The sequence below is a fragment of the Aspergillus terreus genome, genomic scaffold, assembly GCF_000149615.1.
Source record: "Aspergillus terreus NIH2624 scaffold_6 genomic scaffold, whole genome shotgun sequence".
Classification (NCBI taxonomy): Eukaryota; Fungi; Ascomycota; class Eurotiomycetes; order Eurotiales; family Aspergillaceae; genus Aspergillus; species Aspergillus terreus.
In genome coordinates this window covers 1,819,833-1,838,818 of record NT_165929.1, presented here as the reverse complement: position 1 = coordinate 1,838,818, position 18,986 = coordinate 1,819,833, and the positions used below count along the sequence as shown (strand labels likewise).

Below are 18,986 nucleotides of genomic sequence, written 5' to 3'. Positions count from 1 at the left end.
CGCATGTCACGTCGTTGATACACGGCCATCGGATCTTAACAGCATGCACTGAACGCTCGCAGAAAATCAAAGCTCATTGCGGTCATATCTCGTATACCTCTACCCCAGAAACTCGCCCCGCGCCAATGCAATCCACGGCCGATTCTCCTCCCAGCACCGCTCGATCAGGCGGCGCCCACTCTGAATCTATACCAACAGATTAGCATCTAGTATCGTCATCCCCATGCACTTCACATACCTGTTTCATCCCTGTCCCATCCAGCGCTTCGAACCGTCGCTGGATCTCCTGCCGCTGCTCCGGCTTCTGCGCCTCGCATCCCGCCGTAAACAGCGGGAACAACGCCGCCACCTCTGCCGAGTCGGACGACTGGATTCCGCCCAAGGCTTGCATGAGCGCCGCGGTCGCCTCCTGCACCGGGCTCGACTCCTGCGGCGTATTCAGCACGCGTCGGTGCAGATGTAACAGCCCCGCGTACCGGAACGCCGTATCTATAGCCACGATGCCCGTCGCCTCCGCGTCGGGGAAGTGCGTTGGGTCGGCGTGCGCATGCGCTTCCAGCATTCCCAGGTCAGCCATCAACTCCTCCGCCGTGGCGACCGTCTCGGGCGACGGCTTCCATCCGGACCTAAGGGCGCCCGTCTCCACGTCGAACCGTTCGTTATCGCACCGGTGCACCAGCTGTCCCAGTCGCATCAGGAACAGTCCCGTGCGCGGCGTGAAGCCAGTGAAGCAGTCGACACTGAACGCGTCGTGCGCAACGTCGGCGCAGCAGGTATTCAGCACCGAGTAGTAGTCTAGGAGCGGCGGGTCGCTGTGTCGACACGAGAGCGTCCCCATAATGTTGAGGTAGCCGAGCCAGCGGGAGAGAAATGCCCCCACGGGGTTTCCAGGGCACGCCATTTGGCTCTTGCGCGCGATGTAGAGGTCGCGGGCCAGTTTCAGGTGGCTCTGCCACGGGATTGGCACTTCGAAGGTACTGGGCGAGATGATCTTCAGGGAGAGAAGCATGATCGCGGCGGCGAGGTGGCTGTCGGTGACCTTCTCGCGGGGGTCCTCCAGTGCGAGGCGCAGCGCCGGGAACACGTTGCTGACCCAGTGCGCGATCCGGTTTGCCGGTTCTGGGTGGTCGAGATATCGGGCACGGTGGCTGGCGGAGTATGCAAGCATCAGGTTCAAGAGATTCGAATCTCCGATCGCCACTGCTGTGGTTAGTAATGCCAATGCAATATGTGGGAGCTGGGGAACGCACTTGTTGGCAGCACGGAAACGAAAGGGTTCTTCCCACAGTCATGAGCGACCAGCATCTTGGCCGTATGGTTGAGAAAGTGGTGAAAGTACATCAAATTGATAGGCGTTTGCACCAAGGTGGAGGGTAAAGGCGATAGATATCGCGGGATATTGATAGGGACGGGCGACGAGTAGTATTTGTATTTCGTCCCATCCAGCTGAGCGTTCCTGCTGGGGAATCCCTCGGATTTCATTGCGGACAGAGACGTGGCCGCCTGGGAATTGATCAGATCCAAGGCATAGTTGATGTCGATGGCCGAGTGGTCGTCGTTCTTGTTGAGGTCCAGATCAGGGCGACCACTGTCCAGTCCGTAATTATCAGTGACACTGGTGAGATATGCGTGCCACTTCTTCGCCGGGCTTGGGGGTCCATCCGGGCCAGCGGTTTCTCGAGCAGGCGGGACTGTCGGATGCAGGGAAGTTACGCTGTCGCTAGGGTGACCATGCGGCTGACGATCAGACGCGAGATGTCCGTTCATCACCCTGTTGAGAAAGTCATCCGAGACGGCAGGTGTATCGCTGGATACGTTGAGTAGATTGGGGGACATCCCGGTAGAAACCATCTGTGAGTTCCCCGAGTGCGGGGAGATGGCGTCAGTGGTATTCGACGGGCTGTGCGAGTCGTACGAAGCGTAGATGCTACTGGCGTCTGGCGGAGACGAATAGGGTGCGTAGTTCTCTTGTTCCAAAAGATGGCCCCGCGATGAATGGTGCATGAAGGCGGGGTTATGCTCCTGTTGAGGGAACGAGATTTCTGCTGTGGACAAGTCGAATGCAGCCAAATGGCCCATGCCGGAGGTTGGACCAGACGTTGAATAGATTTCGTTAGGGACCGACGAGGAGAAATGTGGAATCGCTTCGCTCGATTCCGTCATGGGGTGATGGGAAGACCACGACACGGGCATATCCTGAAGAGACTGTGATGGCGTGTCTACTAGATTCTGGTCACTTGTACGGTCGATGGAATTATGGAGCGACTGGCCTGGGGCAGTCGAAGGTTCTTGGATATCATGTAGACCTCTAGGATACGATGACTCTATCGTCATTGCCCCCGTCAATTCAATATCCCATGATAAACCGTCAGCCGACGCGCTTGGTGAGCTGGTTGCATCCAGAAACCCCGCGGGTTTAAGCAGTCGCATCGGCTGCAGGTCGGACTGGCTGGAATCGGACGGGGACAGGGTGAGGAGTAGATGGCCGGACGGCGAGCTGGATTGGGAGCCGGGCGAGCCGACCGAAGACCTCCTCCGGGTGCGACCTCCCCAGTTGAGGCGGATGCTGTAATCGCATTTCTCGTTCTGTCGGCGGCAATTCAAGCAGGCGGGCTTTTCTTCCCCGCTGGATGGGGTTAGCAGACGGATGTGAAGACTATTGAACAACAAAAGGACAAACCATTTCACTTTGCGCGCCTTACAGGGCCTATGGGAGCGATACATCATAGGTCAGTAATTCCCTCTCTGCAACCCAAAGAACTAGAAGGTCCCTCCCACTCACCAACATCCTTTCCGGGATCTCCGTTTAGGCTCCGGCGCACCGGGCCGTCGGGGACGAGGCATTTGATCTCAAATCGGATGGGGCGCACACGATGACAGGGAGATGGTCCAGACGCCAGGTAGCGAATGAAGGGCTCGGGACGAGAGATGGAGCCGATGGTAGATGCAGGGGCTGAAGATCGCCATGCAGAAAGAAGGTTGTTCTTCTTCACGGAAATGGGATCCGACCCAGGGGGATGGTTTTTTTCCGCCTTGTCGGGCGATCAATCCAGGAGGCGAGGAAACGATAATCAATGAGACAGCCACAGCCGGTCTTCGCCTTCATCGAGTGAGTCGGCGGGACTGGGTAGAGAGAGGTACCGAGGATCGAGGGCGTTCCCAGTGGGAGAGATGGGTGGACGTAGATAGGTTGGCGAAGACGGAGGTAGTGCGGAAGTTGAGCAGACAGTGTGGAGAGAGAGAAAGAAGAGAAGAAGAGAAAACGAAGCGATTGCGAGCGGTGATAGCCTCAGGAGCAACAGTATGGGGGAAAGTGGGGAGATAAGAGTCGATCGGCCTCTTCCATCAATCACAGTCGGGCCTTTAGGTAATACCCGACCGCTGGTATCGCCGATGATAAGCCGTCGACGCCGACCCCTCACTAGTAGTTACAACTCGTACAATTATGTCATTATTCTTTGTGCAAGCATAAAGATATATTGCGAGGCCATCACAAGCATCCGATCTATATCATGACCACTACAGAACGCACAGGCTCAAAAGAATCAGCCTCACGACCTTACCTCGGAGCTTCGCCCCTATTATGGAAATGGGCGTGCAAATCGAGGCTGTAGCACTTCCATGCACGCTCCTCCATACCTAACGTCAACAGACGGAATCTCGCCTTTCCAATCAGAGGAAAGACTGAATTGACAGTGCAGATGGCCCTCTCGTATTCGGACACCCAACAAATCGCGTTGACTTATACGACGAGCGTCCTGCGGCGCCAAGTAATGTGGCTGTTCACCAGACAATTAAAATGGAGATGAGAAAGTGCGATGCGGCGAAAAGGCCTATATAACATGTCGGGACTACCGGAGCACCTGGGTCAACAACGGTCCTCCCCACACCTATCGGTCTTCAAGTATGGCAGAGCTTACGGTAGGCTATATCTCCGGTATCATAGCCGCTGCGGTATTTGTAGGTTGGTTCCTCTTGACTATCGCACATGATATTCTTCGTGAATGCTCATGAGCATATAGTTCGTCTCTTGTTCCCCACCGCAAGTGCCCTCATTCTCGTCGGCCTCCTTCAAGATACTCAAACGGCGAGCACCTGGTACTATCCTTCTCTCGCTATGTATGCTTTATGGAACTGACAACCTTGGGATAGGACGGTTGTATCGCGCTCCCTACAGTCCTCTCTATGGCCAACCATTCTTCGCAGTGATGCCGTCACTGGCACGGGAGTCAGTCGAGTCGTCTGGGCCGAAGAATGGACGAGACTGATCGTGGTGAGCATCATCTCCCTGGCGGGAATCATAACTCCACTGGGTCTTTTCGAGGCAGTGGTTCCTGACCACCAGCCGACCCCCCAACCGTTTACTTATGCCCGCGATCTGTCACCCATGGGGCAGGGGACGCCGCCTCGAAGTGGTCTAGGCTTCAACCGCAACTGCGACCCGTATCCATGCCCCGGGACAGATACAAGTGCTTATCAGCTCGACGAAGACGGCCGGGGTGTCAACGTTACCTCCTGGAACGTCACGATCCCACAACCACTGGTCGATATATTTGGTAGCGGTCGAGGTACGGCCGTCGTCGGCCCCACGGTGTCCAGTATCTGGGACATCCAGTGGCGCAACTATGAGTTCCAAAAATTTCACGAGGTCAACAACGGTACGGTGTACCAGGTAGGCGCGTACCGACAGATGCAGACCATGGCACTGAATAATCGGGTGGAAGTCGTGGAGGGACTCATTGTCAATACGCGGACGGGAGGCGTGGGTTTTCGCAACCACAGTCTGCCTCCCTGGCAGTCCCAAGGAAGCAAATGGACGGAGGATATCCTCTTTGTGGAACCTCAGACGAGTTGTGTGGCCCTCAACCTCACTGTCGACTTCACTCTGCGTCTCGACGGATACACCACCGAGCCAGCTAACGTCAGCCTGACGGACCGGGGTGGATTCTCTCGTCTTAATAAGGAATTCCCATCCGGTTATGGGGATGATTACCAGTGGCCGACGCAAGACAATGTCGATCTACAACACAAAGCCTACACAGCAGCGTGGTTGACCAACGTCTACACCATGTTATACCTGAATGTGACCAATCCTGCACCGCACGCATTCTCGTATATCAACTCAACGCCTGGGAAACAGTTCCCCCTGCGACAGAACAAACTGCCTAACACCATATCATACGACGCCTTATATACAACCACACAATGGGCAGATTTTCTTGATGTGGTGAACCCCCTCCTAAATTGGACTGACAAGACCGCTATCCACTATTCGAATCCTTTCAACATCACGCGCACTAACTTCACCGATATCTGTAAGCATCAGCACACAGAGAAATGAGCTCTATCGACTAATAATCTACATGTAGCAACCCTATGTGCAGGTGCAGGTCTCGCAGACTATGCAAACATGACCAATATCGGTGCAGCATGTGGCATGGTGTATGGTGCCGCGCGACGTACCGACGGAGGTGCTTCACTGGTTCCCGAGCCCGATAGTCAGTGGACTATTCCGATATACGCCTGTGCATCGGCAGCCAAGGCAGTGATTAAGACTGTTGACTTCCACTACAATGATTCCTCATCACAGGGGGGCCTCGCCGGGTTAAATGTGGAGAACCTCGCAGACAAGGTATACAGCAAACCGGAAGACCGACCGACATGGGGCGTCGAAAACACCACTTTACCCTTGCACCGAGTCCAACCGTTGTGGGGGCTCGTCTCTGCAGCTTACGGGACGAGAGAGGACATCAGCTTGCTACAGAAGGAGTCGCTCTGGCTACCGGGTCAATGTGGCGTCTCCACAGGCTTCCCTGTTTCGGGATATATAAACCTCCCAGGTATCGACTTCCATACCAGAGCCTTTGAAGTCGTTTACGACATTAGTGGGTCAATGTCCACGGGCGTCGCGGATTATAGCGGGAAGTCGAGCAATGCAATGTACGCGCGATGGCAACGGCTCTCGGAGAAGCCCAACACCACCTCCGCGATTATCAACCTGATCTGGACGGACCTGGTCGCTAACAGCGTCGTTGGGACACGTGGGTGGTCGTCGGTAGACATGGGACCGGCAGCAAGCGAAGTGCCTGTGTTCGTCTACCGAAGAAAGATTCAGTACCATCTGCCGTTTGCAGTTCCCGGATTTATCGTTCTTTCCATTGGCCTTGCAACGGCCATTCTGATGGTCATCCTGGGTTTGTGTGGGCACCGACGGGCAAGGCCAGCTGTGGTGCGCCGGTACCTCAACTCCACGTCGCTTGGGAGAGCAGTGACAATTTTGCTCGGCTCAGAACACATCGACATGCAGGTTACGACTACGGAGTGGCTTAAGCTTGCGGGGACAAAGCAGATTGATTTAGGGGGACCAACTCCCCGGATCGTTGCCGATTCAGATGAAGTAGAAACGGGCAATTCAGAGACGGACGAATCTCGGAACTCTTGAGCCTCGCAAAACAGATGATGGTATCAAGAGGGACAAACGACTTCAAAAGTGATAGTCATTGGAATGGGAACGATCAAGTCCACCGCTTTCATTTGATTTGGACTTTGTCTACTACTAGCAACGTGGTTGTATTCAGCTGGATCCTCACAATCACAGGGCTGAATGCACCAGTGGCAACAGCCATATAATCACGACCTATCCAGTGTCAAGTCTAAGCGAGATTTAGTATTACATCTCAGGCACCACTAGGTGCCTTGGCATTGGTAGTCATTCTGATCAACACCACTGGCAGTCATCCTTCTCATCACACTAACGCCCTACGCCATGCCTTGCCAAGCGTCCAGGACTGACCAGCCCTGCACGATGTAACTGTGCCTGAGACACGTTCGCCATCATTAGGCAAAATTTGAAGAACCGCTTGGCGCTGGATAGCGTGCATAAAACATCCAAGCCCCGTCACTCCTTGTCCACGGCCAAACTCATCATGCTCAGATCTCTTCGAAGCCCGTGGACACTACTCTGTGCCCTATATCTCTCCCTCGCGGTCTTGGCCGAGGATGACCCCAAATACAACCCGGCCTCCAACTATCGCCCGAATAATGTGACAGGCTTGCACAGTCTCTGGGGCTGGGTCGGGTCGTATGTGATCCGCCCCTTTCAAAGCATGCAGGGCGCTAATCCGATCCAGGTACTACAACGGGACCCTGGAGCTGGAATTCACTCCCTTGATGGGCAGCACGATCAATGAGACCGTCTGCGAGAACCAGAAATACCGCACGATCATCTCGAAGTGGCCGTCGATCGTGAGCATCACCGAGCGCGGCACCTACGACGGCGGAGCCAACCCGGTGAACCTTTTCCTGAGTTACTACCCGGACGGCTATAACCTCTCCAGCCTGCCATATGGGGACCAGATTATATACGGCCACACGAAGTTGCACTGGTCTATCGTGTCTTCCCGGTGAGTCATTACCGTTCTGTTGCCTCACGAGTGCATGGGCTCTAAGACTGCACTGCTAGGCCAACTTGGTCGGGTTCGGTGCTGTCTGATGGGGCGGTCGAGATCAACGATTACCTGACAGCTACGAAGCCGAGCTCTTCATTATTTGCGTTGAACGCGACGCTACAGGGTTCTTTGTCGGGGTCCTTCGACAACATCACCATGCCCGCGTGCAACACCACCACCGAAACCGACTATTGGCATGTGCAACTGAGTACAAGTGACTGGTGGGGTTGGAGAGGCTTCGAAGATGTCACCTATCCGGAACTATTGGTCGAGTTCGACGATCAGACAGCTAACCTGACGTTGGAAGGTTACTATCGTGCGGCTCCCTACCTGCAAGAAGAATTCGAAATAGCCCAGCGCCCGACGACGGGCAGAAACGATCTTTTTGGGTGGGTTCAGGTACGCTTTAACGGGGTGCTGGATGCGTATCACTCGGATGTGTTGGACGTGAAAGCCTCGAGTCCAGAATGGCTTCGCACGGTTGGGTTCGGAAATAACTCCGCGAATGTTGGATATGAGAACGGCAGTCCGTCGGTTATTCCATGGCTGAAGGGAGTGGGAGTTGTATCTTTGCTCACTGCCATGATAGTTTAGAAGTATATAAGATAGCTCATGGTAATACATAATGACTCTATAAACACCTAAGCCACCTCTTCTACTTCCCACTCGACCCTAGAATATTGTTTCGAACTTTCACCATGACGTACGTAGCATAGTATTCATATCCAACATGACGAGTTACTTCTTGCTCAACTACAGCCACTCGCATGCAGCTGTACTGCGGCGATTAGTGCTTCCTGTCACCCAAGGACCGACGTCGACACCGAGACTGCTGGTTGCGGGGGATGTGACATGTGGCGAGACCGTTTCCTGGCCAGAATGGATGGTCGTGGGATCCGACGGTGACTGTGGCCACTGCAGTTTCACCTCCACAGAGGTTTCGAGACCGTCGCTAGGCAGATTATACGCCTATCCCTAAACAATTGTCACGATCTGGTATGAGAAAGCAATATCGCAGTCTTGCAGTCTGGCTTGCTGGAGGTCGAGGGAAGATTTGTACCTTTTGGATTGTCTAGTTCGGATGGAGATCACCCGACGACGTCTCCAGGTATAGCCGATGCAAATGCTCAAACACGACAACCCGTCTCACCCAGGCGGTGCTGCAGCGATATTGGCCATGCATTCCTTGGGATCAACTGGAGGGGATTGAGGAAAATAGATGCATCAACCCTGGGTGCACCAACGCGGCGAAGAAGTGGGCTCTGTTTGGATGTCAGTGGACATCAACCTCCGTGGCTGTGGACATATCGCTGATGTCGCTTCTTTGACTTAGACGAGCATTGATTCGTATTCTGGACGGCTCTCAAGCAGGCTTAAATAATTCATCCGGTGTTAAGTTTCGCCAGGCGAGAGTCAACCCTTCCTTAAAGTAGTAGAATGGATCCCATAAGCCCCTCAGCAGCAAACTTGGCGTGCAAGCCCCTCAGCAGCAGACAAAGATGTACAGGAATTGCGGTGGAAGGAGATCGACACACGCGGAAGGTGGTGCGGAGCACGGAGCAAATCCTGGTCCGACTTGATGACATTTGCATGATGCATGGCGTCTAGACAATGAATAGATAGGACCGGTGGATGTAATGGCTTCATGACAATGGCATCTTGATAGCCCTCGTATATTCCCACCACCGCGCCCTGCATTTGTCATCAGGTCGTTACAACACCCGCCAGTCGCAAGATCAGGCTTTGTTGACGGATCCTGATAGAACAGGGTCTCCCCCACACTAGCACTACCACTCCACCCGGAGACGAATGACGGAGGACGACCGAGAACGCTAGATGGAAGCGAGCCAGACAGCGATACGAAAGGGCCAAGGCCGAGATGGGCTGGAATCCATTCAAGACACGGTGGAGATGATGCCAAGACGGGCCATGCGGGGAGCTTATCGATCGCAGGTGGTGTTGTACTTGTATGGTTACTCCGTAGATGCTCTGCACGAAGTGGTGCTGCGCGTGATGAGCAGTATGCAGACTGCATGCTGATGTTCCATAAATTGCGAGAAATGCGCCGTCTGTTGCCCTGTGACTGGCACTGTAGAGGGGGGAAGCCCGGCCAGCTAAGCTTTGGGACCCCCGTGGGGAGACGCTAAGACTCCCTCCGCATGCTTATTGCTCCCCGTCATTCGCCCGTGTTGGCGATCCCCGAAGGCCTAGGGAAGTAGGGAGTCGATAACCCTGCATGGTCGTCTTCCCTGCCAGTCAGCATCCCCTCCCCTCGTTAAATACCGAGCTCTCCCCCTCATCACCCCCATCTCGGTCGGTTTCTGACCATCTCGTCTGTAGTTTTCTGCGTTCCCGCCATGGCTGACGAAAAACCGCCCACCGACGCCTTCGACGTCGAAAAGACCGCCACATCGCATGATGACGTTCCCCCCAAGTCCAAGCTGGATCTGTTTGAGGATCCCGACGAGGGGTTGAGTGCCGAGGAGAAGGCCAAAATCGTAAGCCGTCAACCCACGTTCGCAAGGTGTCGCTGACGTCGCAATCAACCGCAGGACCGCGCGCTGGTCCGGAAACTCGACCTGAGACTCATTCCATGGCTGAGTCTGCTGTATCTCATCTCGTTTCTCGATCGGTATGGTTCCAGTTGACGCCTCTCATCCCCATCCCGCATCCATCCCAATTGACACCCTCAGAACCAATATCGGGAATGCAAAGCTCGACGGCCTGCAGGAGGACCTGCACATGTCCAATGCACAGTACAACGCCTCGTTGACCATCTTCTTCGTCTCGTACTCCGTCTTCGAGCCCCTCACCAACGTCCTGCTCAAACGCATGCGCCCGAGTATCTTCATCCCCATCATCATGATCTTATGGGTGCGTCCTCGTCGCAGATTCAGGCCGTCTTCCAGCTAACCTCTGCGTGCCAGGGTATCTGCATGACCTGCATGGGTCTCGTCCACAACTACTCCGGCCTGCTGGCGGTACGTCTCTCCCACCCCGGGCTTGCACACGACAGACAGCTGATTGAGACTCCTCTCCTTCCAGGCGCGATGGTTCCTCGGCCTCACCGAAGCCGGCCTTTTTCCCGGCGTGGGCTACTTCCTCTCGTGCTGGTACAAGCGCGCCGAGTTCGGCGTGCGCATGGCGATTTTCTTCTCCGCCGCGGCGCTGGCCGGGTCCTTTGGCGGGCTGTTGGCGGCTGCGATCGCGCTGATGGACGGTATCGGCGGGAAGGCCGGGTGGGCATGGATCTTTATCCTGGAGGGACTGGCGACCATCCTGGTCGGCGCGGCCTCCTTCTGGATGGTGCATGACTTTCCCGACGAGGCCAAGTTCCTGTCCGAGGTGGACCGCAAGCGTGTCCTGCGACGTCTCGCCGAGGACCAGCAGGCCAGTGCGGAGCACGAGCATTTCAAGATGACCTACTTCTGGAACAGTCTGAAGGATTGGAAAACGTACACCGGGGCGGTGATCTACATGGGGGCCGATGGGTGTTTGTATGCATTTTCGCTGTTTGTGCCCACCATCATTCACGAACTGGTATGTCTCCATTCCTTGGGCCAGTCATAGAAGACAGAACTAACGTGTCTAGGGTATGTGGGATGCGATCATGGCGAATGAACCAAGCTAATCGTACAGGTTACACGTCCATTAAAGCGCAGCTGCTGAGCGTCCCGCCGTACGCGGCGGCGGCCGTCCTCACCGTGACCGTAGGATTCATCGCTGACCGCACGCGCCAGCGCGGCATCTCCAACATCCTCGTCTCCATCCTGGGCATCGTTGGATTCTGCATGCTGATCGGATGCAAGTCGGCCGGAGCCCGGTACGCCGGGACGTTCCTGGGCGCGATGGGGATCTACCCAGCGATTTCTAACACGATCTCCTGGTCCAGCAACAACACCGAGGGTGAGTCACTTGGCAGTGTTCTCTCCGTGTCCATGGCACTAATTCCGCGCGATAGGGGTGTACAAGCGCGGTGTGACGCTGGGAATCGTGATCGGATGGGGCAACCTGAACGGCATCGTGTCGTCGAACATCTACCGCGGCGAGGACGCGCCCACGTTCTACCCCGGCCACGGCACGGTGCTGGCGTACCTGGTGCTGTTCCTGTTCGGCGGGTCGGTGGTGCAGTATCTGCTGCTGCGGCGGGAGAACGCCAAGCGGCTGCGCGGGGAGCGCGATCACTGGGTGCAGGGACTGAACGCGGCGGAGATCCAGATGCTGGGCGACAAGCGGCCGGATTTTATCTATACGCTGTAGCGATATTATGGGGGATGAGATGGAGAGAAGATGGGGGTATGTAGATGCGATGTTGGAATAGAACGCTGTCGATATCCGTGTCTCACACACTAGGCGAATAGAGATTGACAATATCCTGATTCTTCTTGGGCCCCTTGACGACGTGTCGACTGGCCCAGCTCAGCACCGTCCCGTCCGGGCGCACGCGAAACGCATACGCCGTGCGATACAGATCATTGATGCAGAGATGGCTCCCCCGGGCCGTCACCACGACCGAGCCGGCCTCTCCCACTGACACGTCCGGCGGTGTCGGGGGCGTCACTGTGTCTTCTGTAGCGGATGTCTTCTCCGGGGCGTCAAAGTCGAACTCGTGGAAGAGGTAGTCGGGTTCCTGGTCGTTTGCGATCTTGGCGAACCACACGCTGATGCGGCCGGCGTCGTTGAGTCGCCAGATGTATTTCTTGGTGAAGCGAAGGCCAACGGTGGTGCTCATGCCGGGGGGACTGGGCATTTCGCCTTCTTCATGGTACTGGATGTCTGTGGTGGGGGTTGCGGTGGAAGACGGAGGAGGGGGGAGGGGGGTGAAGGAGGCGGTGCCGCGGAGTTCGCCGTGAAGATCGAGGGGGTTATCGCTGTGGAGGATGCGAGTGAGGTGCCATGGTCGGGGAGGGTGCGTAAGAGAGGCGAAGATGGCGGTGGAGAGACGGGGAGAAGACATTTTGGAGGTTGTTGGTGGAGGATGGAGGATCGAGCATGGATCGGGTGTGATGTCCGTATGATATAGCCGCATACTGCATAGTGTATACTGGGCAGTACTTAACAAATCGCATCCGCCTATTCATCCCATAAGGAAGAATTATATACTCTATATGGATCTCTTATAATTTCATCATATTTCATAATCTAGCAATTTTTGTACTTCAAGCATATATTTTGTGGTGCATTCTATCCTTCTAGACTCCCATCACGTGAGGTTCTCGTCCTCCAAATCAGTCGACACATTCTCGCTGCAGTCGGACTTGACTCACTCAGACGAAATTCACGCTGTCCACCGATAACCTAGACCCATCCCAACAGCGTCATAGAAACAGTCATCGGAACCATCGATAAACCGGCAACCGATAACCTGATAGAAAGGCTCCATCGTCATCGCCGTGTGATAAGCGCGTCCACCAATCGACAAGTCCCGTGCCCACCACCGCCAAGTCAGTCGCATCTTGGCCCAAAGACTTTTCCCCAACCCTCGACTCCCACCACTCTCCCCCAATCCATTCATTCACCACCTATACCCTCTCATTCGCGACAGATTTACCATCGCCATGGGCGGCTCACGCATTATGTCGCACGGCCGCGGCGGCGCCGGCAACATCTATTCCACCCCGGAGTCGCAGACCACCACCCCGCGCGATCTCGTCACCCCGACCATCAAGCAGGAGGTCTTCACCACCGGCCGCGGCGGCTCCGGCAACATGATGCACAATGACCCGGAGCATCCCGAGCTGGCGCGCGAAAGCCAGGACGTCGAGACGCCGCCGTTGCGCGTGGAGGAGGCGCCGCATCATATCGGACGGGGTATGTCATGTTTCCTCCCTTTTCTTTCTTCTCCCTTAGACGGGACCCATCGCGGGGATAGATGCAGAACACGGACTGACATGTATGATGCAGGCGGCGCAGCAAACACCTACACCCCCACCCCCGAAGAGGAAAAGATGATCCGCGAACAGGAGGAGGCACAGCTGCGCCGCGTGCGCACGGCGTCCAAGGATCGGCGCAAGGATCTCGAGCAGGGCAGCGGTGCTGAGAGTGGCAGCGAGGGCCCGGCGCGCTCCTCGACCAGCTGATTGGTGCGGGGATTCGGGTTCGGGATGGTTTCGTGGATTCGGGACGGCGTTCGGTCTGTGGCTCGGGGATACCTACCTACCTACTTGCCTGCATCATTCGGAGACGTGGGCTTCGGTGCCGGGGCAAAGTGCTGCGGGCGGTGCTTGGGATTTCGCTGGGTGTGCTGTTCTGCTGTTTTGTCTTCTTTCCTCTGTTAGTGTCGTTTGAGTTGTGGGTTATATTCTGGACATCGACGGTTGACGGTTGATGTCGATTAATGCATACACAGTCTCGAGAATGATGGGGATGCCCGCTTCTTATCTTTCTGCTGCTCGTCGACACTAGGCCCATTGCTCCAATGAGCGACCTGTATCTTATCATCTACATATTGCTTTTTCAGTTGCCTTGCATTAGTATAGTTATGTAATGCATCTGCATCGCACAAGAAAACTCCTTCAGCTCGAATGCATGCAAATTCATCGCTTCTATCGTGGTCGTAACGTCGTGCAATCCATAAGTACGGTCATTGCGGCAGAGTACATCCCGTCGCATCCAACACCCATCCCAGGGCCTTTCTCCACTCCCATTCTAAACTCCGTCCCACCGCTTGAATCACTCGTGCGCCCCAGTCACCCACCCACCAACGCTCCCGCAGCAGATGCAGGACGACCGCATAGTGCGCCAGGATCACCAGCGCAAACGGATGCCGCTCGTGAAGGAGCTCGATGAACCGCGGTGGGATCTGCACAATCCACCGGAAGGCCGAGAGGAGAAGCTCGCCGCCGCGGGCGAGCTGGTCGAGTGAGTGGCCCAGGGCGTCGAGGGCGCGGTCGAATATGCGCTTCTCGTGCTGCGGGGATTGCGTCGCCAGGGTATCGTTCAGGCGCGCCAACGCCATGATGGCGAGCCGCGACGTGTCCGGCATCCGGGGCGCGGTTTCGTCGCACTCGATGAGCGCGTGGAGGTCGCCGCGGCCGACCCAGTAGACGATCTCGCACAGGGAGCTCATGGACTGTTGCGTGTGCCGCATGATGTGACACAGCTCGTCCAGCGGACTGTGTGCGGCTGTCGGGGTGCGGCGCGCGGCTAGCGGCAGGGCAAAGGAGAAGACGGTGAGCATGCTGGAGACGGCGAACGCGGCGTTGCAGTTGGAGGCGTCCAGTGCGCGGAGCGCTTGGGAGAGGCCTTCCTCGGCGTGTTGTCGATGGGCGTGGGCGGTACGCAAGTAGTGTGCCTGCGTGTCGCCGGTGGTACGGAAGAAGAGGTGCAGGGCGGAGACGGCCAGGATGCCGTGGAGGAGAAAGGGCCGTTGCAGGGCCTCCCGAGGCACGGCGGCATGCCAGATCCATTCGACGCTGGGCTGGTGCGCGACGGAGCGGTAGGTGTCGGTGCACCATTGCACCATCAGCTCGAGCTCGGTGTGGTTCAGCTCCCCCGCAGGCGCGAAGTGGGCGAGCGGGTGGTTCACGGGGTCCGCGATGGAGGTCATCGCCGGTGAAGACGGGGACCCGGTAGTCGTGGACCAGTTCGCTGGGGTGGTCGCCATGTAGTCGCAGGTCATGCTGGCGCCGCAAAGGCACGGGCAACGAGACGGCTTGTCGACACACTAGAGGCGTATTAACACCACCAGTCGAGGACGAGGTTCTCCAACAGATCGACCTACCTGGATCAGCTGGGGATGACACTCCACGCAGCCATATGGAGACCGGCCGTCGAACTGTACGAGCATTGCCGGGGGCTAAGTATACCTGGAGTCGATCAGGCAACGTCCAATCGGTGCATGCTTTGTTTGGGTTCGGGCCTCATGTTGGGAAAGGACGTCTGTCCAAGAAAAGGGAAAATTGGGGGTCGTCGAGACGGGTATTTAATCTAATTGACTTCCCCCTTGGTGGTGGAGAGCAGGACAATAGATTTCGATCCGGCCAGGTGGGTCGAAAAACTAGCTGGCCCTCCTTGTGTCGTTCGCCGAGGCGTTCAGGGACAAGGTTGTCGATCCTGGAGGGAGTGTCAACGTCCGACCCAAGCGGCGGATCGATAGTTACCTAAAGGTGGTGGTGCTGGGGGTGGTGATAGGCGGAGGTCGATGCAAGTAAAGCAGTCCGCAATGCCCGAATCGGGTAAGTGGTGGCACTAGCATGTGCGCGCAGTAGTAGGTAGCAGAATAATAATAGACAACAACAGTGCCCATTATTATTCTTACCTAGGTATTATTATTGTTGAATCTTCGATGGGAATTCCTTTCGAGTCTGTGTCGAATAATAAAGCAACCGTCATGCCATCTTAGGTAGGACTCCACTGCCCGCCCCGTCCCACTCCCAATAATGTAAACGCGATGGCCGATTCCAAATCGCCCTAGACGATGAAAGAATAATCGTCAGAATCGATAGTCTGACCGCCGCAGTCGACCGGCCCTGCTTTTTCCGCTTTGGGTAATACGATTTCTTGGTATGACTGGGGGTTGTGATTGGCTCTGGATCTCTACCAATGGGAATCAGTTTTCTTTCCTCTTCCGAAGACCAGACTATTCCCAAAGAGGTAGTCTGTGGTATTTTTAGCCGGACAGTAAAACATCCACGACCAAGGTTAGAGCATACTATATATATTCTGGAACATATAGAAGCATCCATACGGAGTACCTACCTAATCTACCGAGTACCCATGATTAAGCTCCCGGTGAGATTTGTCTTAAAATATCCCGCCGAGATCCTCCCCGCCTGCGATCCGGTTCTCCCTCCACTCCCATCCACGACGAACTCCTCCCATGGGGTTAGTTCCCTGCAAGCGGATCACTCCCCAAGACACTAATGTCTACCATCCGACACTAACGGTGGTCTCGAGTCAGTCCGGGTCGTCATCTGCGTTAAATAGATCAGGTACCAACCGGAGTCCCCGATGCCTGGACATGGCTGGGATCATCATACCATAGCAGTACTATAGTTACTCCTACAATTAGTAGATACGGAGTAGATGGTGGATCTGCGGACGCCATGCCCTATGCCCCATATGAAGATCTGTTCGATAGCCCTTCGAAAGTGATTCTCTGCACTTGCCCCCTAACCCATATACAAGTACACAGATTTTCTTCCGTATGCCCGCCAACGCAAAACCCGAGGCGCGAAATCAATAGGTACTTAGGTAGCTAGCCCCGCTGGCTTGCATACCACCTGCTCAGTCCTCACCACGACCTGCCTCATCGAGTATATGCGGATCGGCTCCTGTCACACATCTTACAGGCATGGTCGCATCCTAAGATTCCTTGTTCCCATTGATGATTCGACCCTCGGTCGTCGCTTACCTTGCCTCCGTATGGTCGCGTTTCTCCTTGCGGCAATCCCGCTCATACTCTACGCTCCTGGAGTCTAGGCAGATGCCCAACGGAGGATCCCGGGGCTGGCGCTTATGCGGGTGATTTCCTTTGTGAATGGAAGATATTTGTAGAAACCCGGCCCGCAGGGTGATGTCATTCATGACGAGATTATCCCTAACCTGCTAGGGGCGTCCGATGTGGTCTGTCGGGTTAACGGCCTTGGAATCAATGTTTTAGCGGATCATCATGTGGAATGAGTTATCTTCTACTAGGTAAACATCAGATTGATATGTCAGTGGGTCAACTGTGTTAGGAGCCTTGAATCACCCGTCTGTCGGAAACTACCCACATATGGACAGCGACAAAATTAGGACCAAAGCTGCATTCTTTGAAAAAGGACAAACAAAAAATCTAATGGTCCAATCGCCGCCACAGCTCTGTGCTGACCCCTACAGAAGATGTCTGTGACTGGGTCATGTCAATATTTTGGACTTGATGGATTCGTTAACGTCATCAGGACCAGCACGGCTTTGACCTCCTCAATCTCAGATCTTGGTTCTCAGGTCAAACTGTCGGGATGAGCAGACGGGGAGTAACTGGCCGGTCTTCATATGGCCTGGATGGATCGCTCTCCAATAACCCCGAGTTGGTTTACGTAGAATCTGACCCTGTCTGTGCTCCATGAAAGTCGCTATTCGATTCCAGACAACGTTGGTTTTTAAGCGTTTCCGGGATACTTGCGGCATGGTTGCTAACTGTTACTGTTCTCAATAAGAACAGTCGCTCGAGGAAGTATACCCAGAGTAAGGTCTGAAAGTGCGCGAGCTTCAATGCGGGCCTCGGCCCAGTTTGACTCCGAACTGCCGAGCTGGTGACACTAAAGCTTGTTGCCTCGTCGGTCGCTTGTCGCTCTGCGGTTTCAGACAGACTAGGTGCGTGTTTCACAAAGACCAGATGCTAGGCTATAATAGCCGTGTGTGGGCGACATGGGATATGATGAGAGGACTTGACATGATATCAATACGCTACTCTGATAATGATAGGACCTATTATCTAAAGTAGTGGCGCCATTCAAGGTCTCTAAAGGACTCTCCATCCACTATATTGCCAGCATAAGGTTTTGCTTGTATCTCCTGAATCGAAGGATGAGTAGATCATATGTATACTATTGGCTAGTGCTTTGTTTTGAAGTGCATGGCACATCTGGGGACTTCTTTAACTTGGTGCCGCATTTCACAGATCTGCCCTGCGCGCTAACGAGGGAGAAGGTTCTGAAAGCTTCTTTCCCCCATGACCAAAAATCGAACGGAGATAAATAAGCTTAAACTGTGCAGGAACTATACCTAGAAAGACGCTCGTGATGTGCAGGTACGTGAGGACGAAGAATGTCATGCCGATATATCTTCAAGCTTTTGGCTAGACTAGGCTACAATTTTAAGTGCTGATGTAGACAGTCTGAATGGATTATGGAGAAATAAATTGAACCGTAAGAATAATATTGTGTCAACAATGAGAGAAGGCATCCGAGTCTCAATCCTGGCTCGGCAAATCCCTCGTTCCATTGGTGGCATGTTGTGTAGTTCTGGATCATTCCTTTAGTCGGCCACGCTGTCCGGCATATTTCTCCCACATACTTGGGCGCGCCATGTGCCCGAGGAATTTCAGGGGGAACCGGGAAGCTGAAAGGGGCTGGGGTGGCTTATAGGATGCTTGCTTTTTCCGATCCGCATGCTTTTTCCTGTGTGCGGCGGCTGTTGACAGGTCATCCAGATAAGACAGCTAAAGACGCGCTGCGGGACGGGAGCTCCATCTAGGGCATCCGTGCGCCGGGGCCGGCGTTAAACCCGACTTGTTGACCCCATTTCCAGGGCGCGGTATTGGTGCACGTCAAAAGGATCATCCTATGGGGGCTGGCTAGGTCGGAACGAAGTACAGTCGTACGAAGTATGTGCATACTCCGTAACTACCTAACTACCCCGCGGTTTGGTGGAGGTGGGCATATAATGACTCATGCGGCAGTGGTCTCTTACCTGGTCGAGCATGAGGGGAGGTGAAACACCGTCTGTCTGACGGAACTATGCCAGTGCATTGTAAGGACGGGCCGAACAGCGTGAACGAACCTGGTCTTATCCAGGATGATTGTAACATCAACTCTTCCGGTATGCGCATAT

At 55.0% G+C, this 18,986-nt stretch overlaps 6 protein-coding genes across 6 annotated transcripts; 4 read left to right on the top strand and 2 right to left on the bottom strand.

The window, feature by feature from the left end:
• Positions 1–99: 99 nt before the first annotated feature.
• ATEG_04899 (Zn(II)2Cys6 transcription factor) lies at positions 100–2,724 on the bottom strand (the record flags this gene model as incomplete). Its single annotated transcript, XM_001214077.1, has 4 exons — positions 100–186; positions 239–1,200; positions 1,251–2,626; positions 2,681–2,724. The coding sequence occupies 4 exons, from the start codon at positions 2,722–2,724 to the stop codon at positions 100–102; spliced, it is 2,469 nt and encodes an 822-aa protein (XP_001214077.1).
• A 1,118-nt stretch (positions 2,725–3,842) lies between these two features.
• Positions 3,843–6,442, top strand: ATEG_04898 (uncharacterized protein; the record flags this gene model as incomplete). The annotated part of the gene is made up of 3 exons (XM_001214076.1): positions 3,843–3,904; positions 4,153–5,315; positions 5,370–6,442. 3 exons carry the CDS (start codon positions 3,843–3,845, stop codon positions 6,440–6,442), a joined length of 2,298 nt encoding a protein of 765 aa, XP_001214076.1.
• Positions 6,443–7,170: 728 nt separating this feature from the next.
• On the top strand, positions 7,171–8,042 carry ATEG_04897 (uncharacterized protein; the record flags this gene model as incomplete). Its single annotated transcript, XM_001214075.1, has 2 exons — positions 7,171–7,403; positions 7,463–8,042. 2 exons carry the CDS (start codon positions 7,171–7,173, stop codon positions 8,040–8,042), a joined length of 813 nt encoding a protein of 270 aa, XP_001214075.1.
• A 1,763-nt stretch (positions 8,043–9,805) lies between these two features.
• ATEG_04896 (uncharacterized protein) lies at positions 9,806–11,708 on the top strand (the record flags this gene model as incomplete). The annotated part of the gene is made up of 7 exons (XM_001214074.1): positions 9,806–9,946; positions 10,001–10,080; positions 10,142–10,322; positions 10,376–10,429; positions 10,494–10,941; positions 11,088–11,354; positions 11,410–11,708. 7 exons carry the CDS (start codon positions 9,806–9,808, stop codon positions 11,706–11,708), a joined length of 1,470 nt encoding a protein of 489 aa, XP_001214074.1.
• A 1,298-nt stretch (positions 11,709–13,006) lies between these two features.
• ATEG_04895 (DUF3602 domain-containing protein) lies at positions 13,007–13,528 on the top strand (the record flags this gene model as incomplete). The annotated part of the gene is made up of 2 exons (XM_001214073.1): positions 13,007–13,259; positions 13,353–13,528. 2 exons carry the CDS (start codon positions 13,007–13,009, stop codon positions 13,526–13,528), a joined length of 429 nt encoding a protein of 142 aa, XP_001214073.1.
• A 503-nt stretch (positions 13,529–14,031) lies between these two features.
• On the bottom strand, positions 14,032–15,069 carry ATEG_04894 (uncharacterized protein; the record flags this gene model as incomplete). Its single annotated transcript, XM_001214072.1, has 1 exon — positions 14,032–15,069. The coding sequence occupies one exon, from the start codon at positions 15,067–15,069 to the stop codon at positions 14,032–14,034; it is 1,038 nt and encodes a 345-aa protein (XP_001214072.1).
• Positions 15,070–18,986: the final 3,917 nt, after the last annotated feature.